This window comes from Ceratotherium simum, chromosome 14 (genome assembly GCF_057802395.1).
Source record: "Ceratotherium simum simum isolate JZ-2026a chromosome 14, ASM5780239v1, whole genome shotgun sequence".
In the NCBI taxonomy this organism is placed as follows: Eukaryota; Metazoa; Chordata; class Mammalia; order Perissodactyla; family Rhinocerotidae; genus Ceratotherium; species Ceratotherium simum.
Window position 1 is genome coordinate 15042405 of NC_141913.1, and position 15181 is coordinate 15057585.

A 15181-nucleotide genomic window follows, 5' to 3' on the forward strand; every position below is an offset into this window, starting at 1 on the left:
ACTTGTAGCCATAGACAGCAACAAAGAGATCCAAGTCCTTCACCGGCAGCTCCAAAAAAGACTGCAAACGCCAGTGGCGCCGCAGTAGGCTGCAGCCTCCGACCGGAGTTTCAGATCTAATTCCTTAAGGAGTATCGCTCCTCTGCCCTTGGGCCCACTCACCTGGGCTTCACCCACTTCTCTCCTCAGGAGGTCGAGAAGAACTGGGTCACTTGGCCACTTCTGACGGAGGGGGGAAGTGGCAGTGAAAAGGCTTCCCACCGAAGTAACCAGAAGCCCACTACTCTTTGCCCCATCTCTCCACCCTCCCGCCCACGTAGGCGCCTGTGCTGCTGGCGAAGGTCCCAGTTCTCAAGGTGCCTGAGCTCCGATGGGATATGTAGGAGCCAGGCGGGAAGAACAGCGGCGGGACGATGGCTGGAGATTGTTAGAGGACAGATGCGGCGGTACTTGGGAAAGGAGCGAAGACGCCGCACAGAGACACTCTCCTGCTCCTTGCTCACACAGAGTAACTCCAAAACACGCAGATGGGTCGTAAGGGAAAGGCCTTCTCTCACTGTCCTCTCCCTTCTCTTCCCCGCTCCCTGCCAACACCTGGTGAAAAAGCAAAGTGCAAGTGTACCTGGAGCGAACACCATGATTTCCTCCAGCCGCTACACCCTAGGTAAGGAGAGACAGACAGACAGACGGAGGTGGGAGGAAGGCCAGGACTTGGAGGGGTCCGGTGCAGGTGGGCGCTCAGGGCGCGGACCGGCTGCTGGTCGGGACGGTCAGCACCTCGGACAGCTCCCCACCGCGCGATCCCGGGGCCGCGGCTGCCGCCGCCGGGACGCGCTCAGCCTCCACAATGCACTGCTCTGCCGGCGGCCACCGCGGCGGCGGGAGGAGGAGACCGAATCCCTGCTCAGTTCATCCCTCATTCCTGTGCCAGCTCAGCGTACGCTGCTGCTTAGGGAGCAAAACGCTTCTACGGCTTCTACGGGAGAAGGAAAGACGGAAGAGGAAGAGAGAAAAAGGTAATTGCCCGGCTTCCCAGCAGGGGGACAGCTAATTGCTTCCAATTACCTGCTGTCGCTCGCCCCAGTGGATATTGGACTGACATTTAGGACGTGCTTGCCCTTTAAAAAAAATAATAATAATAACTCAAAGAGATTTACTCCCGAGGCTGACTCTGAGTTCTCCGAGTTGGGCTGGCTGGCTCTGAAGAGAGGGGTGGGGCCCCCAAGTTAATCGGTCCTTGAGGATCCACGACTCCTCTCTCGACCCGAGTCCCAGTCTTCTGCTAACTTAAGAAAGAGAGCTAGAGGGAAGGACAAGGTGACTGGAGCGCGTGAGGAAGGCGCCGCCATCAGGCCTGCTCCCAGGCGGCCAATGTGGCTCTGAAAGCTCCTAAGGTTGGAGGCCCTCAAGGTCATCACTTTAGGCCGGCCAGGGCAAAGGAAAGAGACCTCGGCGAGGCAGGTCTCCTCCACCGACGAACTCTCACGCTCTATAAAAGGTTGAGCCAACAGAATCCCCTTTAAGTGTGAGAACAGCCCTAAGACCGATCAAGAAACATTGGTGCTTCCCCTGCCTTCACCCAACTGAAAGCTGCGCCCCCAGGTACACCCAGTTCTATTCTCAAGATACTGGAATGCCCCACGCTCACTTCATGCTTCTAATCCAGTGTTCACTTTAAAGCATTATCTAGTTCCCCCAAGATATGTTTGTGCAGTGTGGACATCCCACACTAAATGGTTACCCAGCTTGAAACAAGTCCACCTGTGTTTCAACCCCAGAGCTAAAGTGACACAAGGTCCTCCAGCCTCAAAGCAGATGTCAGTTGCTTTGGGTTTTATCCTCTATTTTTGCAGCTGAATGGAGATTTCCAAGAACAAAGGGTGATCAGGGTCATATCCAGTGTTTTATAGGGTTTCTTCACTGGCACCTCTCCCTGGAAAATATGGCTATTCTGAAAATACAGTATTTCTTAATAATTTGGTTGGTAGCTATAAGTTCTACACTCTTTTGGCAAATATAAAGCATTCAAATAGCCATATTGGCACTGGTTTTGTTCAAAGCCATCCGATAGATTGAAAATGCAAATAGTTTCACAGCTCTTGAACTACAGTTTGCATGGAAGCGTATGGGCAGCTTCAACATAACACAATCAGTCCTGCTCTTAGCACCTGGCTCAACACAGGCTTGAACACAGGCAGATGGGGCCTGCCTCAGCAGCAACAAGATGCCAGTCAGCTGATGGGCAGGATGAAGTGTGTGTATGACAGGATGCAATCCTCTCACATCCCCAAGTTACACCAAGAGCCAGGGACCAATGATGCTTCACTTCTTTGCTTTATCACCAGGAGAACTGTGAAATACTATTTGAAAGAATCTTCGAATGATTGAAACATCTCTTTCTTTTAACATACTCAAAAGTGCTCTCTTTTACTTTTTTTTTTAATTAATAAGCTTTATTCTCCTAATGCATAAGCAATTACTCAGGATTCAGTTCAAGAAAAAGCAATATAGTGTAGGAAAAGAAAAAAGACTTGGGAATCAGTCAGACCCAAGTAGAACATCTTTACCATTTACTAGCTGTGTCACCTCGGATAAATTACTTAACTGTCTCGTCTGCAAGGTAAGGATTAAGGTATCTTGAAGGCTTGTTGTGAGGATCAAATGTGATAATGGATTAATTAAGAGAGAGTACAGCCCCAATTAAACCAATTCCAAGAAATTACTGACACCCTGGGAGTAGATAAAACCCTATAGGAATGCAAACTAAATATGTTAGATCAGTACTTCTCAGGCATTAAAGTGCATATGAATCCCATGGAGATCTTGTTAAAATGCAGATTATGATTCAGTAGATCAGGGTGGGGCCTGAGATTCTGCATTTCTAACAAGCTCCCAGGTGATGTCCATGCTGAAGGTGCTGCTAGTCCATAGACTACACTTTGAGTAGCAAGGTATTAGATGTATCAGCATTTAAAAAGAAAGAAATTACTTATATCTCCTCCAGCCTCAGAGAGCATCTTTCTAAATGTTAAATAAGGAAAGAACCTTAGACTTTCAGTCTAGATAGAGGCCAAGATGGTAGTAGAAAGAATGCCTAAAAATGGTCCCAGAGATCCTTTGATTAGCCTGCTGTGGCAATAGGAGGTAATATGATCCAGTGAAAACAATGCAACAGGTCAAGGACAGAAGAAAAACCTCTCTTCTCAGCCCCATCCTCAGCTCTTCCCTGCCCTTCTTCCTCCCATCATGTCTTCATTTTCTCTACCCAGCACACCACTGCTACCTAGCCACAGGACAGTGTATTCTCAATCCAGTTTTTGCTTGTTTATGTTTTAGTAAGAGCAATTAATTTTATTCCCAATAAAACCAAGGCACTTTAATAAATTTTTTTATTTACAGTTATTTCATCAGTAAATTTTATATTAAAAAATATTATCTCCAATTTTTACTACTACTGGAGTTATTAGTCTGTTGATTTAATTTTAAAACTTTAAAATGCTACTAGATTTTTTATATTTTAATGTTAAGTGATCAATTTAATAACAGAATGCCTCATAGGAAAATAAAAATTCCCTTTTATTCTACTGTAAGAGCCAGACTCTTTGATAGATCTTGTCTCCATTCTTACCCCACAACCAAGGCTTAAGTTCCCAATGTAGTCTCACTCTGTCTCTGTTAAACACCTCCACTCAGGGCAACTCACTCTCTACTCAAACAATCAATTGCATTTTGAGATAGCCATCTATAGAGAGGCAGCCACTGCCACTGACACCACCACCATCTACCTCCTTCTAGACCCTCATTTCCATTCAATGATGGGAATAGTGATAGGAAGCAAGAGAGTAAACAAGTTGAACTAGATGCCCCAACTTTCTTTCTCTGGTGCTGAGCTTATCAAACTGGGCACTCCTACCCCTTCAGCTACTTGAACAAGATGCTGGATGAGCTGGCAGGCACAGAAAAAAAAAAGTCATCTAATAGAACCAACTGTTTTACTTGGATACTTGGGAGAATATTTTATACAAAAATGAACATGAATACACTATGAAGTAGTGATTCATGTGACATGTAAATATTAAACTGGAGACTCCAAAGAAATTACCATAGGCAGATTAGGGCTATAACTCTCAGACTTCCCCAAGTCCCTATCCATTCCCTCTATCATTCATTTATTTTACTGTGTCTTTAGAACTTTAACAAATAGAAAAGTTTGAAAACCCATTCTAAAACATTCCCACTGTTTCCATTATTTGCAGCTCACCTTGGCACCAGCCATATCCTGATTCTTCCCACCCCATACTCATTTTAAATGCATTATTCAACCAACCAAAATTTAAAATAATTTTTAGCATCTCTGAGGACAGTTCAAATAGATTGAAAAGAAGGATTTTCATTACGAAGCATTAAACCATAATTGTTTCCAAAATGTCTTGGCTTGTAGGTTTCAGTCACAGAAATGAAATGCTGGAAAAGAACTCTTTTCTTCTAAGAGTTGCTAGAAGTCATTGAATTGGGCCTAAGGAAGAGCATAGAGGTGAAGCAAAGCAGAAATAAGAAAAGGAATGAGAGAATGTGGTATAAAGAGACGTGAAAATAGAAAAACTGAATGAGGAAGAAGACATTGAAAAACTAATCTTTGTGCTATCCAATCTTTAAAGACTTAAAGAGAGTGAGGTAAAAATACATATAGAGAAGGAAATTGAAAAAATAATGAAGGTAGAAGATGGAATAAATGGGAAGGGAGAATAAAAATAATAACTGTACTACATTAAGAAAAGAAATGGAAAATATTAAAGAATTTTGCAGGCTTAAAAAGTACAGGACAACGTCTCTTGAAGCAGTGTATGAGTCCTATGAGAGGCTTTAAAAGGGAATAAGAAATAGCCATATTTTATGAAAGGAAACATCAGCAAAACTTCCTTATTAGAAAAAGAACACTAGATGGGGCTGGCCCGGTGGTGCAAGTGGTTAAGTGCACGCGCTCCGCTGCAGCGGCCTGGGGTTTGCCGGTTCGGATCCCGGGCGCGAACCAACGCACTGCTTGTTGAGCCATGCTGTGGCGGCGTCCCATATAAAGTAGAGGAAGATGGGCATGGACGTTAGCTCAGGGCCAATCTTCCTCAGCAAAAAAAAAAAAAAAAGAGGAGGATTGGCATCAGATGTTAGCTCAGGGCTGGTCTTCCTCACCAAAAAAAAAGAGAGAAATGGAAAAAGAACACTAGAACAGTTAAAATTTTGTAGTATGTTTATGCATAATGAATATTTTCCTGAAAAAAAGTAACTTTGTTTGAAGACCCTTTTTTCCTACAAAAGAGCTATGTATCCATGTTCATTTTTGTACAGAAAGTTCTCCTAAAGCACCAAAAAAGATTATTGATTCTACTAGATGACGGAAGAGGGAGGATCAGTTGAGGACAACATTCAAATTAAAACCAACTTGGTTAGTTTTTAAGGAGAAGCATAAAGCATTCAACTCACTTAACATTCAACTCACTTAACATTCAACTCATCTTCAAAATTGTGAATAGACACTATAAGACCTTACTTGGTAAATTCCAATACATAAATCTACCTATCTGTTTATATATAGGTGCCACACTAAATCAACCTCAGAAGAGAAAAATCAATGAGAAAAAAAGGACGGAAAAGAGAAGAGGTGAAGAGAGAAGTAAAAAGAGATAGGAAAGGAGTATGGGAAGGGAAAGAAAAGAGGCAGGAAATAGAAAGAGAGCTCTCTAAGAAGGACATTCATAAAGGGAGAATGATACAAAAGATGGAAAAAGTGGCATATTGAGAGACTCAAAAAAGATTTTTTTTTAAAAGGAAAAAGATAATAGAGAATGACAACTTTTTTTTTTTAATGTAATGACAAAGAGGAGAGCCTAAATAGAGTCCAAATTGAGAGCTCTTCTCATGTCCCACTCACTAGGGCTGTATGTTTGAGAATAAATTTAATCACTACCTTTGGAAATACTCATTAATTTTTTAAACAATTGTTCAAAGCTCTTCATCTCTTCATCATTCAAAGGCTCAGTTCAGAATTGGGAGTCACAGTACACTACACAGGGATTCGGTATCAGAGAAGAAATATTCTTTAGATCATGGTAGCTAAGATCATAGCAATACTGACTCATTGGTTACTTTTTAACCTATTTTAAAAATCAGCTTCTACCGTAAGAGAAATTCTTTGCAACCTTCGAGTAGGCAAAGATTTCCTAGATAAGACACAAAAAGCACAAATCAAAGAAGAAAATAATTGATAAATTGGACTTCATCAAAATTAAAATTTTCTGCTATCTGAAAAACACTGCTAAGAAAATGAAAATGCAAGCTATAGACTAGGAGAAAATACTCACAATATGTATATCTGACATCCATATTTATAACTATTGCAACTCAATAAGACAACAACCTAACTAAAATTTGCCAAAATGTCAAAACAAACACTTCCCAAGAGGAATATAATACTCATGACCTATAAGCACATGAAAACTTCTCAATATCATTAGTCTTCAGAGAAATACAAATTTAAGCTACAGTGAGGTATCATTACATTCCCAATAGAATGGGGAAAATTAAAAGGATTGACAATGCCAAGTGCTGAGATGTGGAGCAACTAGAACTCTCATACATTTATGGTGGGAATGTAAAATATTACAACCACTTTGGAAAACAGTTTGATAGTTTCTTATAACATTAAATACACACTTACTCTAAGACCATCCATGCCACTCCTAGGTGGTTACCCAAGAGAAATAAAAACTGTGTTCACACAAAGACTTATGCATGAATACTGACAGTAGCTGTATTCATCATAGCCAGAAAGTGGAAACAATCTTAAAGCCAATCAACACTGTATGGCTACACAAATTCTTTCATATAGATGCAACAACATGGATAAATCTCAAAAACATGCTGAGCAAAAGAAGCCAGACACAATAAAGTACATACTGTATGATTCAATTTATATGAAATTCTAAAAAAGGCTAAAGAAGCTATAGTGACAGAGAGCAGATCAGTGGTTGCCTAGGGCTTGTGGATATAGGGAGGTGGATTGAGATTGACTAAAGAGGGACATAAAGGAACTTTTTGAGATGATGGAAATGTTCTCTATCTTTATTGAAATGGTGGTTATATGGCTGTATACATGTGTCAAAACTCATTGAACTATACACTTATAATGGGTGCGTTTTACTTTATGTAAATCATACAGGTATAAAATTGATTTAAAAATAGTTTATAATAATCTAATATTTCTAATAAATAGAAATATGGATGAGAATATCCTAAAAATGGAATATTTTGAGAGCTAAAATTAACTATAAAGTGTGCTAACTCAATTTTTCCTAATTTTTTAAAATGTTTTAAGTCTAAAATAATTTCCCATTTTCTATTCAACACTTTTGAATGATTGTATTTAGCCAATATGAGTGATTGAAGAATGAGTAAAAAGATATAAAATGTTGCAATTTATTTTAAGAATAAGCATTACTCTTTTATTCATTCATTTATTCAACAAGCATTTATTGAGCCCCTATTATAACTAAGAACAGTGTTAGATACCAAAGATTCAGATGCATAAGATATAGGTATGCTCTCAAGTAGTTTAGAGTCCAGCTGGAAAAAAGGCACAGGGAAGAGGTGTAGGGAAGAGGAAGAGGGAGGGAAGAACACTGAGACCCAGCTGAGGTCTACAAATATTTATCAATAGAGGTGTCAGGTGGCAGGTTACATGAAATCACATGATGTGTTAAAATGTCTAAACTAGGCCCAAGGTGGAGTCACTCATGCTAAGCCCCACATCAGCAAACCAAAACTTAATTAAGTTTCTATGCTCGGCTCTCCCAGAAAAGAAAGACCTAGGTCAACCAATCAGCACTTGCCTGCTCAGCACAAGTTACCTAACCCGGCTCCAAGACTTCCCTTTGCTCCATAAGGAAAGTAAAGTAACCCTGTTTTACCCAATTATTCAATGACCATATAATTTCCTCATTTCTGATCACTTTGGTCTATAAAAATCTCTTGCCTTCTATAGCTCTTCAGAGCTCTTTTCTATCTGCTAGATTGGATGCTGCCAATTCATGAATCACTGAATAAAGGCAGATCTCTTCAAAATTTATGATTGTTGGATTTTTCCTTTAACAGATGAAAATGCCACTAAACTAATTGGAACCAAGTTGGGGAAGGAAAGAAATTAAGCCATGAGGAACTCGCTAAGGGATGAGGAAAATAAGAGGTCGTTCTGGACTAGAAGTTGTGAGGTTGAAATACTAGCGAAGACTGGAGCAAAGAAGTAAGAAAGCTGGCAGGACTGGAGGCAGGATTTCTGAGTTCAAGGTTTCAGCTGTGAGGCTGTTCTGGATGACAGCAGTGTCTTGAGGGTGGCCCTGTGAGTGACTGCTGAACAATCAGCAGAGAGTAGTGAAAGAACCCTAAGTGAAGTGTTGGGGCTGGTGAAGTCATCCTGAATGATGGGTGGACACAGAGGCCAGAAGACTGTGAACCACACAGCTTGCCTTCTGTCAGCACAGGGGGAGTGGGGGGGTTGGACAGTTAGAAATACTGAGATATTGCCAGATAACTATAACGAGGAAAAAAAGTTAAAAAGTCTTTGAATAAGCTAATAATACTTAAGTAGCATGATAACATTTGGAAATTAAAATTGATGGTTTTCTTAGTCAGAAATTCCTTTTTACACCACTTTACATAACAATGGTAGACATTTAGGCTGAATTTTATTGCTATAGAAAAAGACTGAACTGAGTTCAGAAAATAAACAATCAAATTCTTGGTATTTGAATTTTAAAATAAGTGCTTGAAATGCAAAGCAGAGACTATAGTTTTGAAAGCCAAGGCTTTCAGTTCATTGCCAGAGCAGAGGGAAAAAAGTTTTTTTGAGTCCTAGCCTCAAGGGCTCAAATCGTAAAGTTTATAAGACAAACAGAGTTGGGGTGAGAAAAGCTGGAACAAGCATGGCTAGTTTTCCCACCCCAAAGGAAATATTCTGCATTTGTTTCATTTTGTTTGAAAACTCACTCTGGGCTTGGGAGCAAGATTTTTTTTAATAAGGATAGATAAGAAACTATAGATTTAGCAGGGCCTCCAAAAACGGAGCTTGTGCCCCTTGACTGCGGCCCAGCCCTGTCAGTACATGGAGAGGTGGGGCCTCAAAGGGGAAATGACTGAGAGCCCAGATGAATTTGGAGAAATCCCAAGACCTTCTGTTACCATGCAAGGGGCATGATCTGCTCGCCGCAAGACAAAAGCCAATGTAGGGGAAGAGGGAGAATCCCCCTCTGCCCTTTCCCTTAAGTTTCTTATGGCTGGCCAAATAATTAACAAGACAGGTTAGCAGGAGAAAATAATACCAAGTTTAATAACATGTATACATCGGAGAAACCAGGGAAACTGAGTTTCTCAACACAATAGCAGAGATTCTCATCTTAAATACTATCTTCAGGTAAAGACAAGGGAGGACGTTGGGGGTGGGTGGTGTTTTGGGATTTCAGAGGAGAAGAAGACAATTTACACGAAGAAAAAAATGTAAATGTCAGACAATGCTTTGCAGGGCCACCTATAGAGAATGTGGCCAGAGAGACAGGAATTATAGTAATCAAGAATATGTAGATTTCAGTCTTCTTCTTCCGTCCTGATAAGAGTTTTCACAGATAAGGTCATCCCTCCCTTTTCCCACTACACAGAGGGAGATACCTTTACAAATGTAAATATTTGGTAAAAAGAACTTTGTTAAGAATGGGCTTAGCGAGGACCTTGCGAATCTGTCTACATCCAGAGTTATAATTCCTTTAGGCAGTTTGGGGGAGGTCAAATGTCCGTCAGAGAAAACAATCAAGGTAAAGAGATGTATTTCAGGTGGCCAAATCTTGATCTCCCACACTAATCATCAAGAGGCAAGATGGTGGCAGAGAAAGGACACTTATTAAGTGATAAGTTAGCAAATCAGAATATGGAGATCTAGCATCCTAAAGAACCATTTTAAGAGGGTTCACAGAATCTTGAAGCAGTTATATAGACCAGTGGGGTATAAGGGAGGAGGTTAGGAATGTTAATCCTCTGGTGTTACAGACTGGGAGTCGCCACACCAGATCTTTCAGTTCTCATGGATATCAGCATAGAATCTCTGTCTGGGGGTCATCACATTCCTAGGGAACTCAAAAGAACAAAGTTATCATCTTATCACAGCTTTGAGGGACCATAAAATCTACAGAGCATGTATATCTCCTGGAGGGTGCATATCCAGCTGGGTTAATCAGAGGTCATTCAAAGTTACAATATGGTCTCTTTCCTACAATATGGCTTCCCTTATGTCGACCTTGTGTTGAGCCAGTATCACTTTGTCTGACTTTCAAGGGTATATATATCTCAGAAAGACCTCTAGCCTCTTGAAAAATTCCAGGCTGATGATGAAGGGATAAAATACCAATTGTGGAGTCAGTTGTCTGGGCAGATTAACTTGAGGGCCACCTCCCAGGTCCTTCCTAACCCCAGAGAACTCTCATATACATGTGTTAAGAACAAGACAACAGGCCCAAAATGGAGTTGCTTATGCTAAGTCCCACATCATCAAACCAAGATTAACTTAATTACAGTTTCAGGCTCTCTCAGAAATGGAATCTTAAACCAGTCAGTCAGGAATCACCAGATCAGCACTAGTTAGGTAATCTGCCTGATGGACCCCTGCCATCCTCTCAAGGAAAGTAACCTTGTAATAATCAATCTGATTTTTTGCCTAGTGTAACTTCCTTGTTCCTACTCCCTTCTGCCTATAAAAGTCTTCATTTTGAACAGCAATTCAGAGCTTCTTTCTATCTCCTAGATTGGATGCTGGCTGATTCAAATCAATTTTTACTCAAAAAAACTCTTAAAATTTTTAATTTGCCTCGGTTTATCTTTTAACACCTGGGAGAGCTTGGACATGTCAAAATTGACTTTAGTGGGGCCATTTTAAAATGGAGTTGGAGCTGCCTTTCCAGTGAAACTGCCTTGCTGACTTGAACCGTGGACTTGGCCAAACCTTTGGACTGCGCCGTGTTTGGGCCTAAGGCAGCCCACCCCAAAATATCCCACAATAGCATGTTAATTATTTTGAATTAAAGTTACTTGAGAGGCAAAAAGGGCATTCTGACCCTCGTGTCTCTGTTCCCCCTGAAAACAGGAAATACATCTCCCATGTGAAAGTTGGTCTCCCTGCATCCTTATCACCAGAGCTAGGGAATTCAGGGCCAAGAAGCCTGCATAAACAAACCTTGCTAATTTACTACCTCAAGCCTAAACTCTGCTTGAATTTCTTACTAACTGTGTACCTTAAATCTAAGTTTATTTGTCCTGTCACTCCTCACAAATTTATGTTTCTTTGCGTAAAAGATATATATACTGCCTGCTTTGTTCACTCTCTGAGCATCATTTCTTTATGATCTCCCATACATACATTATTAAACTGGGTTTTTCTCTTGTTAATCTGGTCTTGTGTCAATTTTATTATTAATCCAGCCATAAGAACACAAGAAGGGAAGAAAAGGGATTTTCCCCTGCCCCAACAACCAAAACAGCAATTATTTTACAATCAATTATTTGAGAAGTCAACAGGAGAATGGACATCCTGGTCACAAAGACTGAGGATTGTGGATTTTTTGAAGATAGAATCAATAGCCAATCAATGTTTAGCCAAGACTAGCTGTCTGCCTCCAGCTCCAATTAAAACTCTTTGTAATACAACCGTTACTGCCCAACATGGGGCCTTCTGCTCACTGCAAGACATGCCAATAGTCAAGAAGCAAGGTGGTAGGAGAAAAGGACTTTTTTATTACAGCTTGCTAGCAAGAGGGAAGATGGCCAACTAATGTCTGAAAAAAAACATCTTAAGGGGCACAAAGTCTTACAGCAGTTATATAGGCCGGTGGGTTATAGGGGAGGGGGTTAGGAATATTGACCCTCGGGTGTTACAGACTGCGAGTTGCCAAACCAGATCTTTCAGTTGTCATTGATGATGGCTATTAACATAGATTCTCTGTCAGGGGTCATCACATATTCCTAAGGAACTCAAAGGAACAAAGTTATCATCTTATTGCAGCTGGGAGGTACAGCACAAGCAGGGGTCGCAAAATCTACAGAGCAGTTAGATCTCCTGGAGGGTGCATATCCAGCTGGGTTAGTTTGTTGGAGGTCATTCAAAGTTACAACAGAGTTTTTCTTTTCTACAATATGGCTTCCCTTATGTCAACCTTGTCTTGAGCTGGTATCAGTTCCCTCCCTTTGCTGTTTAACCCTTCAATCTTGAGGGATGTCCTGTTGTTCCATCTTATTGAACCAGTCTCTTAGTAAGACAGTGATACAGGTGGGATCTCAAATTTAGGCCTACATTGTGGAAGCAAGCAACCAGGTAATTAATAAGACAAAAAAGAAAAACAAAGTTAATGGTGGGAGCAAATTATAAACCAGTTTCTGAATCCAGAGGACAGCCAGTCAAGAAGATTTCTAGATGTCCGAGTCAAAGCATCTTTTGCAGTTTGAAATGTCTCTGATGATGTCATCGGGTGTTCAGGTACCCTTCTGAGTGGCTTACACACCAACAAACATGAATCTCTCTTAAGTTTATATGAAGTCCACCAGCTTCAGTTTGTAAGGCTTCAGGAAAAAGGGTAGGTTCAGTTCTCAGAGATTCCCAATGAAAATGACATAAAAAAATTGAAAACATTAGTTTGGAGATTTGTAGCCAGATATTTCAAGAGACTAGAAGAATTCAGGATCCAGTCCAGTCAACAGATATAAAACAGAAACCTCAAAGACAATTATCAGAACATCCACAAATGTGTATTATAGTTTCTACTGAAACATAATTTTTCTCTCTAAAATCACCCTCATTTTTACCAAGGATAGTTGAATTAAGACTAACTGGTTTGCAAAATAAGCTTAGTTTTAATAAACTTGGCCCAATTATTTACATAAGTACAGCAAGAATAGCCACTGATCAGATAGGCTCTTTTAAATCTGCTTTTCTGTAACTTTTTTTTTTTAATTTTTTTTTCCCCCAAAGCCCCGGTAGATAGTTGTATGTCATAGCTGCACATCCTTCCAGTTGCTGTATGTGGGACGCAGCCTCAGCATCGCCGGAGAAGCAGTGCGTCAGTGTGTGCCCGGGATCCGAACCCGGGCTGCCAGTAGCGGAGCGCCCACACTTAACCGCCAAGCCACGGGGCCGGCCCATGCTGTAACTTTTTATAAGGAATCTCAGATTGAACTTCAAAGGGCTCTTGAGGCCAGGAAAGCCAAGCCAAGGACTTTGTCATCAGCCTCCACCTGCAATACCTACAGATTTGAGTGAATTCCTCTCTTCTTGAGGTCCCCCAAAATATTTTGAGGCTCCTTGCACCTGGCAGATAAGTGACATTCCTTACTTATCCAGTAAGTGCTGCTTGGAACACTGAACATAAGGTATCAGGCCAATATTTCCACATGGCTTTATTCCATAAAATCCAATCTTTGTCTCTCAAAAACTGTCTCGTCACATTCTAGTCAAAGCTTTGGTAATATAACCAATGTTTCCAATTGTGTCCTGTTATAAGGAGATCAGATTCTTATTGAATTTATGCAAATAACTATATTGCCATGAAATAAGAATATTTATTACTAAGAGTTTTTAAATTCTGGAGGGATCAGGTAAAGAGAAAAAGATAAATATTTTAATTTTACTTATAAAAGTATCACTTACCAAATTGTTATAAGTCATAGCTAGCTCAGGAGAAAAGAGAAAAAGTTTTCCTTAAAATCTGAAAAAACAAAACATGAAAAAAATCAGCAATATTTCAAACAAAAGTCATAAAAATTATAATTATTCCCATCAGTTCATTCTGTCCAGTGTAATTGATTCTTGATCTTAATCTTCTGTTAGCAGTTTCATGAAGTCAGCAATTTCTCTGTTGGAGTTCTGTTATTTCTTACCCAGTTCAGTTTTATAATCTGAAAGTTTATCAGAAGCCTGTATTCTAGAGTAAGTGTCAGAGTCCTTTCCATGAATTTCTCTGAAGATGAAACATATTTTGCAAAAGCATCAGAGCAGAGAAATAACTGTCTGTAACCAACAAGACCCCAAAATGGCAATCAACAAAGAAATTTGGTTAATTTTGTCACATACAATACTTTAAAATAATCACCAGAATCAGACTGATAACTAGGACAGATCAAAATTTCAGCAATATTATACAACTTTAAAACACCTATATCAATAACATTTACCCACATAATACCACCTAAGCACGTTTATCATCACTTGTCTGACAATGCTTCCCATGTAATTTAACATACCAAATAAGCCTAATAAGTTTAGTATCTTCTTCCTTATAGGAAGAGAGCAAATTTCTTTGAGAAGTCCCAGGGCCCTTTGAAAATTTTCAAAGGAAAAAAAACATCAAAAAAAGACTTTATTTAAGATATGAATTTTGGGGAGCTTGTCAAAAATATAAACAGTCAAGGGCAAACAGAGCATTAACAGTCCAAAAAGCCTTAGTAGAGAGACCTTAGTCTTTTGAACATGGGAAATTATTTTAACAGTTTTTTCTGTCTTTTGGGTAGACTTACTCAAAGGTAAAGAAAAATCTTTTATAACCTCTTGATCAAGTTTAAGAAAATTATCCTTTTAAGAGAAACAAGATCAAATTTTAATTTTGTACCAGCTTACTTTTGATATTAAAACTCATTTACTCAGCTGGATTTACTTTAATCCCAGCCAACTTGACCATGCATAAAACTCTTTTTCCAGAATTCCTCTTCCACAAACCTTCTATAACTTTCTTTTTACATTCAGAATTTGTCCCATGCCTTCCTTTCTTTCCTTTTAGTACTTTGTGACAAATTTATCTTAACCAACCAAACAAAACATTTCCATTCTTTGTACCTTCTTACTATATACATCTTACTTTCCTTGTATACAGAGCTGTTTTCCTTATTAATTTTTAGTAACTTTAATTACATATAGGGGGCCGGCCCCATGGCATAGCAGTTAAGTGCACGCGCTCCGCTGCTGGCAGCGCTGGGTTTGGATCCTGGGGGCACATCAATGCACCGCTTGTCAGGTCATGCTGTGGCGGCATCCCACGTAAAGTGGAGGAAGATAAGCATGGATGTTAGCTCAGGGCCAGTCTTCCTCAGCAAAAAGAGGAGGAAT

The 15181-nt window shown here is 40.0% G+C and overlaps 1 protein-coding gene across 2 annotated transcripts in view; it reads right to left on the minus strand.

Annotated features, from left to right (window-relative positions):
* The window catches only part of AKAIN1 (A-kinase anchor inhibitor 1), a 121328-nt gene that overhangs the window by 47736 nt on the left and 58411 nt on the right, over positions 1-15181 (minus strand). The window contains exon 2 of one of the 2 annotated variants that reach the window (XR_015554219.1): positions 13730-13787. Coding sequence is in view for 1 of the 2 variants with exons in the window: in XM_087438822.1 (XP_087294948.1) it covers positions 623-638 (16 nt within the window). In the remaining variant the exon portion in view is untranslated. Of the gene's footprint in view, positions 1-622; positions 654-13729; positions 13788-15181 lie in introns of those variants that run through there. The other variant, XM_087438822.1, reaches the window with a different exon arrangement.